Genomic DNA, 21,632 nt, shown 5'->3' with positions numbered 1-21,632 from the left:
TTGTAAGTAACATTGCAGTCCCTGTTAGCATAAAATGATGAATAGAGCCTTTAGTGGTTCCAGAATCATGACAGCCTTTGTTATTCCACCAACCTGGTGGGAAAATGTGTATTTACTCCAAGCTAACAAGCTAATTTCCCTACACAACAAGTGTAGGCAACAGCAAAAGTGAGCCTTCCACTAACTTTGGACTTTAGCTCCCAGCATGTCCAATAGAAAGGAATTGTAGGGTCTGGGGTCCCTAATATTTGGTCTGCTCTCAGCCGTGTGATCCTAGCTGCATTCAAGGAAACGAAAGCAGTTGCTTACATACAATGGGAGAAACAAAACTAAACAAAATAGTATCTATTTCCCAAAAGATAGTGTTTCCACTTTCCTAAATGTAGCTATTAGTCAGGCTGCCTGTTGTTGCTTTTAAAATATGTACTATTAGTTCCCTCTTAATACAGTACTTTGTGACAAATAAAATGAACAAAGGAAGCAGCAACCAGGGGAACAGAAACAAATACAGCAGCAGGAAAAACAAACAAACAAAATAAGCACAGGCAACTTTCAAGCTTGGAATAAGAAGACATATGTGAGGCTCACTGGATATCTATCTATCATATTTGTTTACCACCTCTTAACCTACCAAGGTAGTAGCTCCAGTGGCGCAATGGGTTATACCCTTGTGCTGGCTGAACTGCTGATCTGAAGGTTGCTGGTTCGGGTGAGTCTGTCAGCTCTAGCTCATGGGGACATGAGAGAAACCTCCCAGCAACACATCTAGATGTCCCCTGGGCAACGTCTCTGTAGACGGCCAATTCTCTCACACCAGAAGCTACTTGCAGGATGTTCTCAAATCGCTTCTGATACGATTTTAAAAACCTACCAAGGTCACCGCGACAATACAAAATGAGCAAAAGTTCTTAAAACATTAATTAAATGTCATAACTAAAAACATGTTCTTCCTTTCTATCTAACAATGGAAGAGTGGAATGTGGATTGGTAGCTGTGTCCTGTGAGCAAGAGCTTGGCTCCTCTCATTGCCTGGGAGAACCAGCCAGGCTTCTCCGTGAACACACAAACACATTGTCTCACCCATGCCTTCCCAGTGCAAAACAAGACGTATTTTTATTTCCCAAGAATGCCCATCCCCACACGCACCAATCTGACAAATATTTAGACAGGGTGAATTTTTATAAGGACGACAGATTAGCCTCACCAACCCCATGAGACATCCTCCAAGTTTTGGATTTTAGAAGGCATTATGAATAGTTCCCCTTGTGTGTTGCTCAAGAGGCGCCCGTCTTGTTCCCTTGATGGCACTGCCAACAGCAGCCCTTTAAGCCAGCATTACACCAGTTACAAAACCCTTGGCTTCTTGAAAAGAGGAAACACAAGGCTATTGATCAAGCCTTGAATCACATATTCACGGGAGGGGAGAAGGGCCAAGCTTTGTGCAGATTTAAGGGAGAACCATTTTCCCTGAGCCTTGACTTTAACAAGTTTTTTTCATATCTGCCAAAGAGGAAAGAAAAGATATACTGCTTGGAGTTCAAGAATACATGAGATCATTTAGTGAAGAAGCTTGTTTCTCATGCCAAGGCAGAAATCAAAATATACTGTCAATATGGCACTGAAATATTTTACCTTCTCGGAAGTGTTGATGAAACAGATTTGGAAATGGGGAGAGCATGAAGAAGGGGGAGGAACGTTACAAGAAATGTGAGGCTTAATAGTGTAAAGAGATTCTTTTGTGTTCCTAAGAGGAAAACTCTCAATTTTGTCTCTCCGAGCCTAACAGAGGTCAAAGTAACCAATCCCTTCCTAGGAGATTGGACACTGCAGAACTATCACCTGATCCACATTTGCTCCAAAACTCCCAAAATTAAAAGTTGGAGACATGCAGCTAAGCAGAGTTGACACCATATTGTCAAAGGCTTTCACAGCCGAAATCACTGGTGTGATTTCCAGGCTGCATGGCTGTGTTCTAGCAGCATTTTCTTCTGACGTTTCACCTGCATCTGTGGCTAGCATCTTCAGAAATCCTCTGAAGATGCCAGCCACAGATACAGGCAAAACTTCAGGAGAAAATGCTGCTAGAACACAGCCATGCAGCCTAGAAATCACACAACAACCCAGTGTTGAGAACTTGTCTTTTTGAGCAAGGACTGAAGAACAGAGGAGTAAAGTAGCACATAACTCTGTCCAACACACATTTTGGTGCCTCAAATATTCGGCCTGTTTCTGGGTATATTTGACCTGCTGATTCGAAAAATGGCACCAATATTCCCCTATTAGCTATAGTGTTTGAGATACAGAACATATGCCATGTATCAGTCGCCAACTGCTTGACTATAAAGATCATAATAACAATATTTTTAAAACAAACTAGAGCTGGTGCAATCTATTCAATGCAATTTTCTGAATCAGTGCTCCAAATAATCCCAGGAATAGTCCTAAAAACCAAGACACTAAGACATTTTTGTTGGACTTCTGTCATAGCCCCAGCCAGCATTTAGTTGCACTCATGGTTCCCTTCTCTTACCCGGCAGGTCTTGGTGTGCTGGTTATTGGAGGAAAGAACCTAACCTGCTAAGACAGCTTCAAGAACAAAGAATATCTCAGGACACAAAGCCTATGCTTTTGTTGTCACTAAAAAGCAGGTAATTTTGGGAAAATAAACTAACAAGTAAAATTGCTTTAGCATGTGGCATGTTGGGCTTCCTTCAAGAAAGTAAAAAAAAATGGGGACAAGGGGAAGAGTTCTATTTTTGTACTAAGGAATTGTCTTGAACTGCTTAGGTTGATGTTGGTGATTTCACATACAATTTGAATAAATTAAAGTCTGACTGGTAACACCCACAATCTTTTAAAAAATATTTTGCACCAAATGAAAAATGCACCAAACAGGTACTGACCAGTCCTGAATTTATATGAAAAAAATTAAAATGTAAAATGGTGAAGTTATTAGCTTTGGTCCAAAAATAATCCACAAATGTGTATTTTACTGCAAAATAAATTACAGAAATCTGTAGTGTCTGTTGGAAAAGTAACCAACAGAGCTGACAGATTGGTTTCGTAACCTTACTATTGTTTCCATTTTTATCCTTTAGGAGAGCACGTCAAGCCTGACGTTCTGTTATAAGATTTGACAACTTAATAGACACACAGACACTCCTTAGAAACTATTGTGGAGATTACATTAAAACACCACACTAAAACACTTCCAGGAGATTCTACGGATTTATTTATTTTATTTACTTTATTTTTATCCTGCCTTTCTTCTGATACGGGAACTCAAGGCAGATACATATTCTTCCATGAGGAATATACATGGCTTCAGTAGGAATGCTTCACTACATGCTTTCACTTTGGAACAATGAGCCGGGAACTATCCTACTGGACATAAGTATAGCGGTGGGGGTTATCTCATGCTCAATGTTTTAATAGTGTTTTAATCTTGGTTTTAATATTGAAAACTTTTTTGCACATCACTTTTTCATTGTATCTTGTTTTGTAAATGCTATAAACGTGTGCGTCTTGCATAAGGAGAACGATGTGATAGAAATCAATTGATCATTATATGTGAAGTTTGTTTCCAAAAGGTACCAAAGTCATCTACTCATAGAATCATAGAGTTGGAAGAGACCCGTGAGCCATCCAGTCCAACCCCCTGCCAAGAAGCAGGAAAATCACATTCAAAGCATTCCCGACAGATGGCCATCCAGCCTCTGCTTAAAACCCTCCAAAGAAGCAGCCTCGATCACACTCCGAGGCAGAGAGTTCCATTGCTGAATGGTTCTCACAGTTAGGAAGTCCTTCCTAATGTTGAGGTGGAATCTCCTTTCCTGTAGTTTGAAGCCACTGTTCCACATCCTAGTCTCCAGGGCAAAAGAAAACAAGCCTGCTCCCTCCTTCCTGTGACTTCCCCTCACATATTTATACATGGCCCTCATCGTGTCTCCTCTCAGCCTTCTCTTCTGCAGGCTAAACATGCCCAGTTCTTTAAGCCACTCCTCATAGGGCTTATTCACCAGATCCTTGATCATTTTAGTCACCCTCTTTCTAGACATAGTCCAGCTTGTCAATATCTCCCTTAAATTGCGGTGCTCAGAATTGAACACAGTATTCCAGGTGTAGTCTGACCAAGGCTGAATCTGAATAAATTTTACAGGAATCAAAAAGAAATGTGCTGAGGATATGCATTATTTTGCTATAAAATGTAATTTTCCAAGTGATTTGATACGTTTTTATAGTATTGACCTGCACACGATATTCTATTCCTAGGCAACAATGTGCTGCCACCTATAACTCATTTTTCCATGTTTTTTGGATTTGATACATTTTGGAAACACACTACTCACATATAGAATCATAGAGTTGGAAGAGGCCACATGGGCCATCTAGTCCAACCCTCTGCCATGTAGGAAAAGCACAATCAAAGCACCCCTGACAGATGGCCATCCAGCCTCTATTTAAAAGCTTCCAAGGAAGGCGCTTCCACCACACTCTGAGGCAGAGAGTTCCATACACACACACACACACAGTTTTTTCCTCCAGCACAAAGAAAAGGAAAGGGACTTGGGCATGAACAAAACATTCATGCAAACTTAGTAAAAGGGAGGCCACACAAATCTTCTGTCTACCTGTGGACTCGAAACACATACCTGTCTTGTAAATCTCATAGCGCAGAGAGAAGCCCGCCCCCTGACGGGCGTAGTCTGAAGTAAACTTAATATAGAGGGAAGGACCAGTGGAGGTGATGGTCGGAGGAGCAATATTTCCACAGTGCTTGCCCAGAAGGTCAGCGGATTCACTGTCTCCATCCCGGATCTCTATGAAATCGTATCTGTCAAGATGAAGGGGAAAAAACTAATGAGATAAAGATATAAATAGAATGCTAAATGAAAATATTTTCATATTCTTTCTAGAAACCTTGCTGAAATATATTTCACAGGGCAATCAACTTCTTCATAAATACTTTCCCCATGCTTGATCCTTTGCACATTAGACAAGAAGCATGTTTTTAAATGAAATAATTAGTATCCTGTTATGTAACTATCGAAGCCCCCAATGGCGCAATGGGTTAAACCCTTGTGGCGGCAGGACTGCTGACCGAAATGTCGACGGTTCGAATCTGGGGATCAAGGTGAGCTTCCGTCTGTCGGGTCCAGCTTCCCATGGGAGGATATGAGAGAAGCCTCCCACAGGATGGTAAAACATCCTGGCATCCCCTGGGCAATGTCCTTGCAGACGCCAATTCTCTCACACCAAAAGCTACTTGCAGTTTCTCAAGTTACTTCTGACCCGAAAAAAATGTAACTATCAAACTATTCTGCCAATCAGAATTCACTGTATCATTCCCAAAGCAACAAAACTTGAGAAAGTTCTGCTCATTTATCGAAAGCATTTCATTATCTGAATGTTTTAGATGTCCTGTGAGCCTCTGTGATAAATAAAGTTTTATAGCAATCATAATCCATAAAACACATAACACCACAGAGATTTTCCTGCTTTTCTGGCAGTCCATAAATCTTTGGTCTTTCCACTTACTTATCTATAAAAATCTTGATTTGTTTGCTTTTTGCTGTATTCCAAGCTGTTAGGTCTTTGCTGACTCGCTGTGTGCAAAATTAATAGGCGTGGACAGAGGTTTAGTGCTGTTCTTCTAAAACGTACATGTTCAGGCTTAGTGGCACTAGAGACATATTCATCTGCCTGTTTTAGTTCTTACATTTTGATATGAGAATTGCCCTTAAAATTGCCAAAACTGTGGGATTGTGTTCCCAAGGGCCATAGGAAATACAAGTTCCTCTCTCTGAAATTAGAGATTGAGGTGAGATCCACACTCAGTCTCCTAATAGAAACCACCACCAAACTTTGTCTTTTAACTTAGATGAAAAGTAGGGAGAAAGAATGGGTGTGTTTTGAGTGGAACAGGAAGTTCCCCTACCAAGTCATGACAATGTACTTCACAACACAAGGAACATCTAGACTAGGAGAAATTGCACAAGGGTGACAAGAACATGAACTTGTTGGAATCTTACTGCGATTTATCAGCTGATTGCTTTCTATGTAGCCAAACTGTTAAAAAATGTCATAACGGAACTGAAACTAGAGAAGAGGTTTTGGGGCACATGTGCTCTGGAAGCATTCTTCCAAGTTAGCCCTGAAGATGTTTGCTTTCCGTGGTGCCATGTAGGTGCCCATGGAAGTGCCACTGACTTGGTGCTACGTATTATTCCCAAAAGTGGAATGGTTACAAGGACAAAATGGTGAATGTGTTGTCGAAGGCTTTCATGGTCAGAATCATTGGGTTGATGTGAGTCTTTTGGGCTGTATGGCCATGTTCCAGAAGTTTTCTCTCCTGATGTTTCACCCACATCTGTGGCAGGCATCCTCAGAGGTTGTGAGGCATATACCTCACAACCTCTGAGGATGCTTGCCACAGATGTGTGTGAAACATCAAGAGAGAAAGCTTCTGAAACATGACCATACAGCCCGAAAGACTCACAGCAACACAAAATGGTGAGTTTGGTGGCAAGATCTGCTGTAGCCTCATTCAAAATGGCTTGCAGTCCAGCCTAGTATGGGGATGCTGGTATATAAGGATCCCACAACAATTGTGGCTAGGATGGTGTTCTCTGTGAGGTTATGGATGGACTGTATTTTTCTCAGGAAATCGGCTGTATTCTTCATGTTGCTTTGACTGTTGATGGCATATGCTCTGAGTATTGAGTCCATATACAGATAACACAACAGTGAGTGTCCTAATGTTTGAGACAATAAATCTTCCTGGATTCTCTTCTTTCTACATTTCTACTAGTATAAGATGCCCAGTTTGGGCTCCTGGAGTGGGTCTGTTTGAATTGAGAGCTGTACATTAGTGGAGAATTCTTTGAGTAATTTGTGCATTTCTTTCAGATATTCAGCTGTGGGATCTTTGAAATGGATTTTGTCTCTCTACCTCTGGTATCTTTGAAATGGATTCTGTCTCTCTACCTCTGGTATGTTATATAATAAGTTAGGATTATTTCTGAGACTGTGGGTGACTTCTTCTTCCATATGTCTGAGATTGTGTGGTAAACTGTGCCTCTCAATTTGGGAACAACAAAAGCATCCTATGTAGAAATCCAGTTCCTCATCCTGGCCTTCTGGAGATCTTTCTGTAGCACTTGAAGACATTGTTGTGTGTTGCTGAAGTGACCATTGTCATGTTTTGTGCAGTCTGAAGTGATGCTTATAAATGGTTGTGCTTGCTGGTGTCACTTTCCCTGAAATATTCCTTGAATCAGAAGTCGGCAGACCATCACAACCAACTTCAGAAAATGACATTCTTAAAAGTATCTTTCCTTCCCAAAATCACAACTTGTTTAGATACTGTGTATAACTGTCTCCTAATTTACTTTGTACACCTGCCTGCTCCATGCAGCAGGTGAAATGGACTGTGGTTCATGAAAGCTTAAATTATAATAGGACTGTGGTCCATGAAAGCTTAAATCATAATACATTTACTAGCTATATGTGTTCGAGAAGGCACCTTGGAGTTTTGCCAATGCTTATTGCAACTTGGCTACCTCCACAGCCACCATTCACGTAACTGCACTCCAGAAAATGGATCTCAGCAACAAGTGGTACTTCCAAGTTTGTTCAAGAAACAGCAGTGTAATATCAATTTCTATGATACTTTTCCAATTTGGATGGCTCTGTTCTACATCATGTTTGCTACCTCTTGCAGGTGTAAAGGGTATCTTTTTTGTCCTTGATATGAATGAACAAAAAGTGATCTTTATATCTGTGGGTCCCCAGATGTTTTGGCTTTCAACTCCCAGAAATCCTAACAGCTGGTAAACTGGCTGGGATTTCTGTGAGTTGTAGTCCAAAAACACCTGGGGAGCCACAGGCTGAGAACCACTGCTTTATAAGCATTCACTGTTGTCCACAAGGAATTGTTACAAAATCCAGGTAGATTTGAGGCAGGGGTATTTTCTATGCCAATTACCTTGTTCTGCTCTTCTTCCTTTCACCAAACCATTAAGAGGTCAAACTGGTAGACAGTCAGGCTGCATCTATTTCGTTGACTCCTCACAAAACTGAGTGTGAAGGGAGCACTGATTGAAAGCACTGGGATTTCCTGGCAGTTCACACTAGGGATTGGGGGGGAGGAGAGAAGGGGAACGGCTCATCGAGTGGCATCCTCCCTTCAAAGTGGTTGTCCCATAAAACTAATTGCCAACAAGGGAATTAAGCTGTGGCTCTAGCTAAATGTCTGGTCATCAGATCGTATAACTGAGTACTTTAAACCTTTGGTTGCCACGCTCCATTTGATTCCAGACAGATGTCTCCAGAGTTGTGACTTTAGAATGAGCCAAATCTTTACAAGATCAGCTCCTTTAAGTGAAGCATTTAAAGCACAAACTTCCATCAAAAATGAAGACAGGATCTTTAAAGATTAAATTAGGCTTATTTCCCCTCTCCCTGTCCCCTTCTGTAGGGAGAATATGCATATAACATGAACAACCCCCCATACTAATATCAAGTACTATATACTGATAAATTAAGTTATGTCTCTTTGGCTGTCATTATTTATTGTGACTTGTTTTATCCCTTTAGAGCAGTGGTTCTCAACCTGTGTTTTGGCCCACAACTTCCAGAAATCCCAACCAGTTTACCAGCTGTTAGGATATCTGGGAGTTGAAAGCCAAAACATCTGGGGACCCACAGATTGAGAACCACTGCTTAAGAGTTTTATGTTGGTTGTATAACCGACTGGATTTGATAGTTAGCAACTTATTTTAAAATATTTTGAAAGAAAAAAATACAATATACAGTATATGTAGGAAAGGAAATACATTCTGAGTTCACTCTCCAAAAATAATTTGAAACTGCAGTCTATACTTGGGAGGTTAGATTTGATCTCATTACGGAAGAGTCTCGGTGAAAGCACATGGCTTTCAAGAAAGAAGCTTCTCTTGTACTTATTCCTTCTCTCACTTAATAATGGTATTCCTGTAGCAGGCCGAAGTGCTGAAATTGGTTCAGGTATGTTCAAAATTATCCTGACAAGATTCTTGCAAAGGCAAATTATCCTGTAAGGTGGGTTGCTATTATGACCCCCTGTGTTACACACAGAGAGAGGGATGAAGCAGTAATAGCTTGATCTAGAAGTTCATTGCTGGGATAGATTTTCAAAACACTGCAGCAGTTCTCATCTTATTCAATGAACTTGTCCTCCAATAGTCCAAATTTGGCAGGAGTAGTCTCAATTAATCCTCTGCCATCCTATTTTTTCAGCAGCTTTTAAAATATACCAGTTTCTTGCTTCTCTTCTCACCTTCCCCCTTTGGCTTCAGCTTACTTCAATTGCTGCAAACGGAGTTCAAACTGTTGAGTTGAAAGTATTGTGTGCTCAGTTAATTCAGCAGGTGGGAAAGAAGAGCAAAGGGAAGACTCTTGCTCTTCCCAGAACGATGATGATGATGATATTTATTTATACTCTGCTTTTTCTTTCCACAAAGGAAACTCCAAGCAGCTTACATTAAAAGCATTTCAGTAGTCACAAGCAAAAACAAATGGATGCATCCTTTCCTAACTTATAATCATAGAACCATAGAGTTGGAAGACACCTTGTGGGCAATCCAGTCCAACCCCCTGCCACCACAGTCTGGGACAGAGAGTTCCATTGCTGAACAGCTCTCACAGAGAGGAAGTTCTTCCTAATGTTCAGGTGGAATCTTTTTTCCTGTAGTTTGAAGCCATTGTTCTGCATCCCAGTCTCCAGGACAGCAGAAAACAAGCTTGCTCCCTCCTCCCTATGGCTTCCCCTCACATCTTTATACATGACCCTCATCATGTCTCCTTCTCAGCCTTCTCTCCTGCAGGCTAAACATGCCCAGCTCTTTAAGCCACTGCTCATAGGGCTTGTTCTCCAGACCCTTGATCATTTTAGTGCCCTCCTCTGGACACAATTCAACTTGTCAACATCTCCCTTCAATTGAGGTGTCCAGAATTAGTTACGATATTCCACGTATGGTCTGACCAAGGTAGAATAGAGGGGTAGCTTCCCTGGATCTAGACACTAGACTCCTATTTATGCAGGCCAAAATCCCATTGGCTTTTTAGCTGCTGCATCACATTGTTGGCTGGTGTTTAACTTGTTGTCCATGAGGACTCCACGATCTTTTTCACATGTACTGCTGTTTAGCCAGGCACTCCCCATTCTGTATCTTTGCATTTCATTTTTTCTTGAGTGTCCTTCATTAATAACTTCTGCTGTCGTGACTTTGCTCGGATGTTACTTGGCCACATGTCCTGGTTTTTATCTGTAAAATGTTGGAGGATGTGGGCAGGATGACTTTGCCTTTAGGGTTGCCAAAAGCTGAAGGCACACAACAACCATGCACAAATTTCTTTCCGTTTCCTTCCTTTCCGTAGATCTGCTATTGTTCTCTTACTGTTGCCCTTTTGTGGCTCTGCCTCCAACTACACTCCTCCACTAATCATCTGGTCTTTTTAAATCATATCCAAAGCAACTGTTACTAGATTTTAGTTTTCTCACAAATTGTTCAGCAAAACCCAGGAGGTGGAGAAGCTATGGATTAAATGCAGACTTGTTCCTCAAAATAAGGACGGAGCCCTAGGTTTTGTTTTTCATATATGTAGGCAAGCCAAGCCTGGAGGAAACTCCCCACTAGAAGTGTTTTATTTAAACAGGGCAATTCATTTGATACGGTTTCATTCCAGTCCAGCAGCCCCAAGCCTGTGCTTTCTCCCCCTGCACCAATTTGTATCCAAGTATGGTTGTGTATTGTCAGTCCTCCTGCACTCACAATAACACCATTTGCGGGAAGCAGCCCCGTCTCCCTTCCCCGATTTATTTGCATTGTGTCAACGTGTTAAAACAGCATGTTACCACTTCTCCTCCTCAAAGGGGCCGAGGAGGAAAGAAAAGTGATACACTGCCAGGCCTCTGGCTTCCTCACAAGATCCTCTGTTTGTGAAGCAAAAGTTGAAAGGAAAAATAGCTTGTTGGACACGAAACGAGATTCTCATGTGACTCATTCCTTTCCTGCAAGACACACACTGCCAAACAACCACTCTAACCAAACTTACAGGGACTCATTTTGCTATGCCAGCAAAAAACTACAGAGTAGTTCCTATTTCACTGCTTTTTAGGAGTTATATTCTTCCCAGGAACAAATGCTAGAGGCAAAGATAACTTCATTCTTGTTCAGAAATGCAGTATAGCCCAGTTGCTTTCATTTTGTTGGACAAGACTTGGCAAAAGCAGGGGTCTGTTCAGTGTTACAAAGAGGAATAATCCCACCTTCTCAACCCACAATGTCAAATTCAAGGCAAGGAGAAGGAAAGGTGTTGAAATGGCTGGGAGACAACTTCAAGTCTGGAGTTTACAAACCTAAGAAGATGAAGCCAGCCCTCGACAGAGTCAACCCACTCCCTTTGCTTGTGGCCATGCCATATCTCCCATTCTGAAAGACGTCCTTATTTCCATGTTACAAGCACACATCCTTTGTCACTTCCCACACAGCACTTCTGGGACAGATAAGTTTGAAATCTACTAACAAAGAAATGGAGGCAAGAACAACAAAGGCCACAGCAGTAGGTCCAGTTCAGAGAAGTACAGCACACTTCAATCCCTTTAAAATAACTTTAAACTAATTTGTCCCACTGATCTGAAAAGGCCTTCAGACCAATTTAATTGGGTCTTCTCTAGCTTTTCACCCAGGGCTTCAATATCCTAAAGCCATCAGGACCTTTCTGATCTTGAAAGCTAGTGAACTCTGTATTTGGATGGGAGACTGGCAATGAAAACCAGACATACACATTTCTATGTGCAGGTTTCCTACAACATTGAAAACTGTGCTTGCAGACTGAAAGCATAAAGTGTTGTCATAGAAACATTTTTTAAATGCCAAAGAACCACATTGACTTATGGCAATGTGGTTGTGAATACACAATAGGGTTACAAATGCACATTTTGAAAAAAACTGTTTCAGGCTTTGTGTACATGTGGTATATATGTGTACATTGAAAGGCACCAGACCCTGTCTTATTCTGAAAGCCATATAGGTTCAGGACTGGTTAGAACTTGGATGGGAGGCTGCCAGTGAAAACTAGATACTCTAGGACCCTTCCACGCAGCTGAATAAAATCCAACATTTTCTGCTTTGAACTGGAATATAGGGCTGTGTGGAAGGGCCCATGGGCTACCTTTCTAAGGCCCCTTCTACACTGGCATATAAAACCCAAATTATCTGCTTTAAACTAGATTATATAGCAGTGTAGACTAATATAATCCAATTCAAAAGATAATGCTGATTATTTGCTTTGATAATTTGGATTATATGGCAGTGTAGAAGGGGCCTGAGGAAGGGGCCTGGCAAAACCAACTTTTGGAATTCCTAAGAAAAACCAATATAATCCATGGGGTCACCCCTCAAGCAACTTGAAGCTATGTACACAACACAACAAAAGAATTACCAAAGATGTTGACTTTTTTAAGGCCTTGAAGAACAATAATTTCCAAATAGTACTACTGTAGAGCAGGTTGAAGATAAATTACCTGTTACACTTCTGAGATGGCAATAAATTATATGCAATTATATTAATTAGATCCAACTATATATTTTTGTTTAGTGAAAGTTGAGCATAGACAGGTACAGCTGCTGATGTGGTGCTGCTTCGGGAATTTTAATGTTTCCATACTATTAGCTGTTGTTGCATGTTAGTTTCTATTCTGCTTTGGAATTATCACTATGGCTGGGTTTTTCTAGGGGATTTCTTATGTCAGTTTCACATTTACAGGGAGTTAGTGGGGTTTCCAACTCAGAAATATAACTGAGGTTCCTTCTACACTGCCATTTAATCCAGACTATCAAAGTCGGATAATCCACATTATCTGTTTTGAACTGGATTATATGAGTCTACACTGCCTCATATTCCAATTCAAAGCAGATAATCTGGATTTTATATGGCAGTGAGGAAAGGGCCTAAGCATAAGTTAAAAAAAAAAACACAGTGCCATTTCTGCCAGTTAGCAAAACTTACTTGCATGTAAATGCATCAGACTGTCCTTTGATCCAACCAATTGTCACATCCAGCTGCAACTGAACCATGCTTCATGAGCCATACAATGCCACCTGCTTGCAAGTAAACTATAAGTGAGTTTACATGCTAGCAGGTAAGACATTGTATGGTTCATGAAGCATGGTTCAGTTGCAGGTGGATGTGACAATTGGTTAGAGGTTCACTAGAGGTTCAACAGGCATGGCGGTTCACTAGAAATGCTATATGGCAATAGCTAGATATATTTGAAAGTAGGTATTTTGTTGTGGCACTCACTAGAAAAAATAAGTTACACTTTTGTGGCTTTCCAGAGACACATAGCACATACAGAAAGCTCAGAAGCTCTTTAGGAAAGTATTATATTCCCCATAATGTAAAATGAGGTGTCCCTTAGTGACAATCAGATTCAGCATTCAGGTTAAGGCAATCAATTTCACAAGGAATTCTGAGAGCATGTGTTAAAAAGAATAAATGCAGGAAAACGTTGAATCATCTAAAACCTCTTCCAAAGTAGAAGTGAATCTACCCTATAAAAACAGTGACAGAGGCAATTTTTTTCCTGGTTCCTTGTGGCATGGACTGGAAGCCCAACAAGTCTTGGGTTGGGGGTCTCAAGGGCTGACCTTCGCTGATGGTTGCTATGCACCCTCACCCCAACATTAGGAATGCGAGACTCACTTTCACAATTGCTCATCCATAATCTATGGATCATGACTGCTGTTGTTTTAATGCTGATTGTCTGTGGCTTTTTAAAAACTGTTTTGAATGCTTCCAATACGGAAGAGGAAAGTCAGATAACTTTTTTTTCCTTTTTTTTAAAAAAAAGATAAATAATATAAAACTTTTAGGACAGGACTGTTAACCTGCAACACAATACCTTGGGAGCACCAGAAAAATGAATATAGTGTATGAATGCTGGAGCCATTCACAACCAAACACTGATAGAATAAGAGCTTAGGAATGGGGAAAAATTGCCAACATGTTAGTGCTAGTAGTTGTGTAACATGACATGGTTAGCCCTATTAAATGTGTTAAGGCTGTGTGTGATGAGTAATGGGTTCTACTAATGTGCTATTTTGTTTTTTAAGTAAAATATGATTACAGAAAAGAAAGAAAGAAACCAGAGAAAGAAAGAAAAAGAAGGGAAGGAAATGCATAGAATATGAACAGGGACTTGGCATTAATATATGCTGATCATATTTCTAAAACCAAATTATGTCTGGTCTCAAGCATTTCAGATAAGGAATGCTACATCAAATAGCATTATCTAAGCCAATGATTCCAACCAGTGGTCCCCCAGAATTAAAATATGGTCCGCATCCTCACCGTTACTACTCAGTTGCAATGAGAGCGACTGGTCTCGCGAAACCCTCTTATAGTGCCGAGGCAACAGGGATGTTTGGAGGGGAGAGGCTGACTACCCATGAAAGGCGTGACAACAAGCCTCCTGACTGCTGCTTCTCCTCCTCCTCCCTCCACCTGAGCAAAGCCATTCCATGTGGCGCCTGGAAGCAGGGGCGCCTTGGTGTCTTCATTTTTAGGCCTGTTCCTGTGGCTATTTGGGATGCTGATCCAGAAAATTGCATTGGTTAGACCAGATCAGTTCTAGATTATTAAATATGGTTTTCTGTGAGTAAGCAGATGGCAGCTACTGGGTGGCATATGTTCTGTATCAGAAACTAGAGCTGGTGTGGTCTATGCAATGCAATTTTCTGAATCAGTACCCCAAATAACCAAACCGAATCTAAAGTTGACCAAAAACTGATTCGTAACCCTTTTGGTACTAATGTTGGAGAATGGTCCCTGGTCAAGTGGTCCCTGGTCAAAAAAAGTTTGGGAACCACAGATGTAATCACTGGAAATTTTTCTATTTCTATTTTTTCCAGAAAATCCAGATCACTTGCCAGAAGGAAGCATTACCTGCATCAAATTGCTAGCATTTAGTTGAAGGAGACAGCTTATTTCTAAAAAGGCACAATCATGTCCAATGTATCTAAAATGTCAAGTTTTGCTGGACGAACATAGTTGGTCTACAGAAATTTTAGGTATTGCAAGTATGGCAGTTTTCCATTAGTTAATTTACACCGGACAGTCTCTTTGCTCCATCCAACTCTTAATTTATGACTTTCCAACAAAGATTTACAAGTTAGATTTGCTGGTTCCAGTCTCCAAGGATATGCTTAATGTTTCCAACACAACATATTTGTAATTAGAATATGCAGAAAAAAGGCCAAAAGCTTACTCAGTATACCAAAAACCATTAATGGGCTAATGGTACGAAACAAGGGGGTTATCATTATGGCCTTGTTATTTTTAAAAAAAGTAACAAGTTATTATTAACACCACTGTGAGCCATTATTACCAACATCTGGGTAGATGTTCATCCTACCACTGCTAAGTTAATGATGAACTCAGTAAAACTTTATATTCACTCCTCCTAACAATAACATTCCAAGCAGATCCTGGCAGTAAGCAGAGAACAGACCCATAGCATTGTATAAGCATTTGTTTGGAGTTTCCTTTAAGGTACATAGAAAATTGGCCTTTGGACACCAGGCACATTCTAGAAAACTCAAATTGTCATTATTGTTGCTCTCATTAAGCACTAATAAGATGAATCACCATCTGCTTAATCTTCTGACTAATTTAATTCTCTGCATGTGCTTCCTGGACACATGGAAGTTGCACCATATTTGTCAACATCCTACCAACCGACAGAAGGGATTATTAATTTCCCCCAAATCAGATGAAATATTAGGGCTTTAACAATCTGCTGGTAGACAACTTACACAAAGAACAAAAGTAAAATGTTCTACTGATTTGTCAGAAGTTTTTGTTACTTTTTCTTTTGACTAATTTGGCTCCATCCCCACATCTCAAGCAATTTTCTTTCTGACTCCTGTCCTTAATAACAAATGTTGCATGCTCAACAGGATTAACCTGAAATAGAGTTCCAGAGCCCAGGATCAACGCCACAGCTCATCTCAGGAAGATACAAAACACATACAAATAAATGGAGAGAGTGTTGGCAAGTTTCTTCACCATGACAGAAGCAAAGGGGCTCTAAACCTATGAGAGTTAGTTTCATTAAAGAGTCATTGGCATTAAGCAATCTGAAATTATAATCACAACTAAATCATCCTGTCTATTCAAAATAGAGCTGGGGCACCACAAACTTCAAAACAGAGCTGGGGCCATGGTGGTGCAATGGGTTAAATCACTGAGCTGCTGAACTTGCTAACTGGAAGGTTGGCAATTCAAATCCGCAGGACAGGGTGAGCCCTCACTGTTAGCCCCAGCTCCTGCCAACCTAGTACTGTAGTTTGAAAACATGAAAATATGAGTAGATCAATAGGTACCGCCTCGGCAGGAAGGTAAATGGTGCTCAATGCAGTCATGCTGGCCACATGACCAGGAGGTGTCTATGGACAACGCAGACTCTGTGGCTTAGAAATGGAGTTGAGAACACCCTCGGGGATGAAGGTGAAAAAGCCTTTACCTTTATCTGTGTGTCTGTGTATCATTGTATCAAGGAACTGAATGTTTGCCTTGTATCTCTGTATACGCTGAAATCTGCCCTGAGTCCCCTCAGGGAGCTAGGAAGGAATACAAATAAAGCGTTGTTGTTATTATTATTATCATCATCATAATTGTTATTATTATCATACATCTGAACAACACCTCCCCGCAAATATTGACGTAAGGGGCTTCTTCAGGAATTGTGTTATCTTAGGAAGCAGGAGGCACAGCTGCTACTTCTTTTTTTGCAAAACAGAAAAAATAAACAGAAAAGGAGAGCAGGAAAAGCAAAAATGTTAATGCATCTCCCATATTTTTTTTGTCACACATATATTCTTCACAGATGCAAAATTATCCTATATAGATAGTTGGATGGATGGATGGATGGATGGATGGATGGATGGATGGATAGATAGACAGACAAATAGTTGTCAGTCCCAGCTTCTGCCAACCTAGCAGTTTGAAAACATACAATATGAGTAGATCAATAGGTACCGCTCTGACGGGAAGGTAACACTGCTCCATGCAGTCATGCCGGTCACATGACCGAGGAGGTGTCTATGGACAATGCTGGCTCTTCGGCTTAGAAATGGAGATAAGCACCAACCCCCACTGTACTTAATGTCAGGGGAAAACCTTTACCATATTCATACACATACATACATACATACACACACACACACACATATACCACTCTGCTAAAGAGATCTGCAAAGTGAAAAATGACCTGTATCACGATACTGCTGCTGCCAGTAACTGTCTGAGTATTTGGCTAGAGATTATGTACTTTCTTTTAGGAGAAAAATGGAGAAAGGGAGGAGAGGGAACCATTTCACTCCAAAACCTGAGCATTCGGACAAAAATCCCTGTTTGTTTTAACTGTGGTGTGACTGCTGCTCTTTCTCCATTTCAGCTCTCACACACATCCCACACCACAATCTTTCTAGCTCATCGCTTCTCAAAACCACATTAAAACAGGATTTTCTCTGGTGCCCAGATGGTTTTGTTTGCCGGTTTGCAAAAGAAAAATAATTCCTAGAATTCTTAGTTTCATTTCCAGAAGGATCCTGTTTTTCCGTTGCTGGGTGGGGTCCTTTTGTGCCATGATGGCATTCAATGCTCCTATAGCCAATCATCAGGCAGCTGTTTTTCAAATTCAAATCCACACTGTGGTGCCACTGATTAAAATTGGTGCTTTCTTTCCCAAGGAAGAAGCGCAATTACTTGAGCTTGTCTGGAAGACAGTCCTCTGCAGCCAGTAATCCTCTTGCCCTTTAGCACCAGCTCTATGGAAAGTAGCTGCTGTTCATCAGCAAGGAAGAGAGCACTTTTGTACATATGCTTGAACAAACTCTTTTTCAAAGGATTCAAAACATGAAAAAATGCCTCTCTACTCAACCACAGCAAAACACAACAAGAGAGGCTGGGCCACCCATCTCTGAACTATGCCCTGCTCATGAGTTCAAGATCAAACTATAGCATTCAGACTCATTCCTAGAAGATTTGAGAAAAGTTACTTAGGCAATGGTTGTAGATTTCTGAGAGCCAAAGTCTGCTTTTCTGGGTCTGGGGATTGTTCTGTGACCAAATCCTTATTATAGTGGATACCCATTTTGAGGTCCCCATGTTTACCTTCCTTCAAAACACAAAAATTTTGGATCATCCAGTGGAATTCACTGGCCGTAGGAATGAGAGCAACAAAAAAGCAAATATATTACTAACGTGTAGAACTGATTACCATAAGATGTGATGAAGGAAAAGCCACTGAGGCTTGTGGCAAAGGAAGTGAAACCAAAGCTTATCAGAGATTAGGCAGGATCACAAATGGAACTGCGCAATGCAAAAGAAGCATATCTCAAAGTAGAAGATGAAAAGAACACCCCTATTTATTTATTTATTTATTTATCGTGTCAGAAGCAAATTGAGAATACAGCTATAATGTATTAAAAAACCACAAACAAAATTAAAAACTTGGCATTATGCTAAATTTCCTTTGACCAGAAGCAGAGGCGGTTCTACCACCAGGCAAACTAGGCATTTGTCTGTGGCGCCATGTTGTTGGGGGCGCCATCGAGGCAATTCCTGTCTCCTGTGGCAGAAAGGAGCCTAGGAAGACAATATGGTTTTTGGGAAGCCTGTAAAGTAAGTATTGATTATCTTACCTAAATTGGGTGAATTAATTTAATGCATACTGCTGCTGCTGCTCGGTTGTTTAGTCGTCTCCGACTCTTCGTGACCTCATGGACCAGTCCACGCCAGAGCTCCCTGTCGACTGTCACTGCCCCCAGTTCCTTCAAGGTCAAGCCAGTCACTTCAAGGATACCATCCATCCATCTTGCCCTTGGTCGGCCTCTCTTCCTTTTTCCTTCCATTTTCCCCAGCATCATGATCTTTTCCAAGCTTTCCTGTCTCCTCATGATGTGGCCAAAATACTTCAGCTTTGCCTCTAATATCCTTCCCTCCAGTCAGCAGCCGGGCATTATTTCCTGGAGGATGGACTGGTTGGATCTTCTTGCGGTCCAAGGCACTCTCAGGATTTTCCTCCAGCACCAGAGTTCAAAAGTGTCTATCTTCCTTCACTCAGCCTTCCTTATGGTCCAGCTCTCGCAACCATAGGTTACTATGGGGAATACCATTGCTTTGACTATGCATACACACTTATTTAATTGAATGTTCATTTTCTACTGTTACCTTTTAATTTATGGAGCTTGTTTTAATTCATAGGTGAGCCACTTTTGGCCCCATTTATGAGAAAGGAGGGAAATTGTTAAATAAGTCGTAGTACTTTCATTTATAAGTAGATTTTCCCGAGGATTAAAGTTTTAACACCTGTATGCAACTATTTAGTTTAGCAGAGATATAGAATCTACACTTTCTAATGGATATGCAAGGCAGAGATGGCAGTAATGAATGTCCAGCACTTCTGGAAAATGTCAGTTTGAGAAAATCTGACATATATTATCAGAAATAGTTGTACTGATTCAGACTACTGGGTCATCCAACTCAGTCTCCTCCTCTGTAGGAAATCTAGGAAGCAAGGCAAGTGGGGCTTCCTCCCTGGGGGCATCTTTGGTTGGGGGGGGTGCTAGTTGGCCCTGATTGCTTCCTGTCTGGATTTCCCGTTTTCAGAGTGTTGTTTATTTAGGCTTTTCCTTAAACCCTCCTTATTATCCAACATTTTTGCTTATCCAACACTTTTATTTTTCAGTGATTGGTTTTTTTGTGGGGGGGGGGCAAAATTTCTGTTCGCCTACACTTGAAAATTACCTTGGACCGGCTCTGACCAGAAGCTGGCCACTTGGAGTGCCTCTGGTGTTGCTATAAGAAGGTCCTCCATTGTGCATGTGGCAGGGCTCAGACTGGATTGTAGTAAGTTGTCTGTGGTTTGCTCTTCTCCACACTCACATGTCGTGGACTCCACTTTGTCGCCCCATTTCTTAAGGTTGGTTCTGCATCTCGTGGTATCAGAGCACAGTCTGTTCAGTGCCTTCCAAGTTGCTCAATCTTCTGTGTGCCCAGGAGGGAGTTTCTCATTTGGCCTCAGCCACTGATTGTGGTTCAGGGTTTTAACCTTCCACTTTTGGACTCTCACTTGCTGAGGCGTTCCTGTGGGTATCTCTACAGATCTTAGGAAGCTGTTTCTTGATTTAAGGAGTTGGCATGCTGGCTGATATCCAAACAGAGGATGGGCCGGAGATATCAATGCCTTGGTCCTTTCATTGCTGGCTACAACTTCCCAGCGGATATTGGGTGGTGCAATACCAGCTATATAGGACACGCTATTGTCTTGGCAACTTGTTTGCATGCTTCTTGGAGACACACCGGACTTCATAGTCCTAGAGAATGAGATGTTGTATGGTAAGAAGGACCTGCCCCTACACGCACCCTTTTTTCAATTTCCTCTTCTTTGAGAAAGCAAAATATCAGATGTGTTGAGAGAGCAGGTTACAAGGTGAGGAAGAGAGTGTGTACCGCCTCCTGTGTGCACATGATGTAGTGGATTTTTACGGGGAAGAGAGTTATGGCACTGCAAAGTGTAAAGTACTTTTAATTGGCACAGCCTTTTCATATCCCTTTTTATTAAACAAGGTATGTTCTTCAGATCCAACTATTCTGATTTTCTATTTTGTTCTTATTTAGAACAATCCACTTTTAATGTCTCTTCTGTCTCTTGTGGCTAACACTTATCCATTTACCAGAAATGCATTCCTCTGATTTCTCCATTAACTCTAAAAAACATTATAGACAAAAATGAAGGAAACAAACAAACAGTCTATGTTTGCTCTAGTTTATAGCACTCAAGAGAAAAGCTGTCACTTCATTTCTGTCCTACAGTTTGGTTCTAGTGAACCAACCAAGAGAAATAAAAAGAAACACACTGTTCTCTTGTGAATGAGTGAACTGAACTCTTATTCAGGGATTACTGGCAAGATTACCTAGCCAAGCACAAATGCTCAACTATTGCCCTCAACTATTGCCCTAGATATGCTGGGATAGACCAAATAGAGACCACAGCTTGAAATAGGTTAAATAGTGAGAGGACTGGCCCAGATATTGAAGGCCTCTTTAATCTCTGTTCCAGTTCTGGATGGCTGACTAGATGAACCGTGCAACACAGAGAGCATCCTAGGAAGCTGGTCATCAATGGGCTTGACAATTGAAGTTCACAATGTACAGAAAGATTTTATGTGGAGTCAATGTGTTGGATTTACCCAATCATCAAACACTATGGAGAATGGCCATGCAATGTTACCCTGAAGCAGTTAGCCAATGTGAGATACGAAAACTAATTGCACAAAGACATTTAAAAGCGACCAGAAAGTTTTTTTCTTCTATCTAAATCCTGAGGGGAAAAGAGAATACATTAAAATGATCTTTGAACCTTTCTGGAAATTTTTCTCATCTTATGTAAAATTGTTCCCTTGGTTCACTTGTGAAATTACCTGCGAAGTTATTTGCCTTCGAGTCATTTCTGATTTATGATGACCCCAAGACAATCCTTTCACAGGGTGTTCTGGGGCTGTGTGACTTGCCTCGGGTCA

At 41.0% G+C, this 21,632-nt stretch overlaps 1 protein-coding gene across 3 annotated transcripts in view; it reads right to left on the bottom strand.

Annotated features, from left to right (window-relative positions):
- The window catches only part of nrp2 (neuropilin 2), a 351,320-nt gene that overhangs the window by 150,640 nt on the left and 179,048 nt on the right, over window positions 1-21,632 (bottom strand). For all 3 annotated transcript variants that reach the window (XM_008114943.3, XM_008114946.3, XM_008114941.3), the window contains one exon: window positions 4,653-4,834. In XM_008114943.3, the coding sequence (XP_008113150.1) occupies window positions 4,653-4,834 (182 nt within the window). The remainder of the gene's footprint in view (window positions 1-4,652; window positions 4,835-21,632) is intronic.

Source organism: Anolis carolinensis, chromosome 1 (assembly GCF_035594765.1).
Source record: "Anolis carolinensis isolate JA03-04 chromosome 1, rAnoCar3.1.pri, whole genome shotgun sequence".
NCBI classification, from domain to species: Eukaryota; Metazoa; Chordata; class Lepidosauria; order Squamata; family Dactyloidae; genus Anolis; species Anolis carolinensis.
This window is presented reverse-complemented; position numbering and strand designations above follow the sequence as displayed.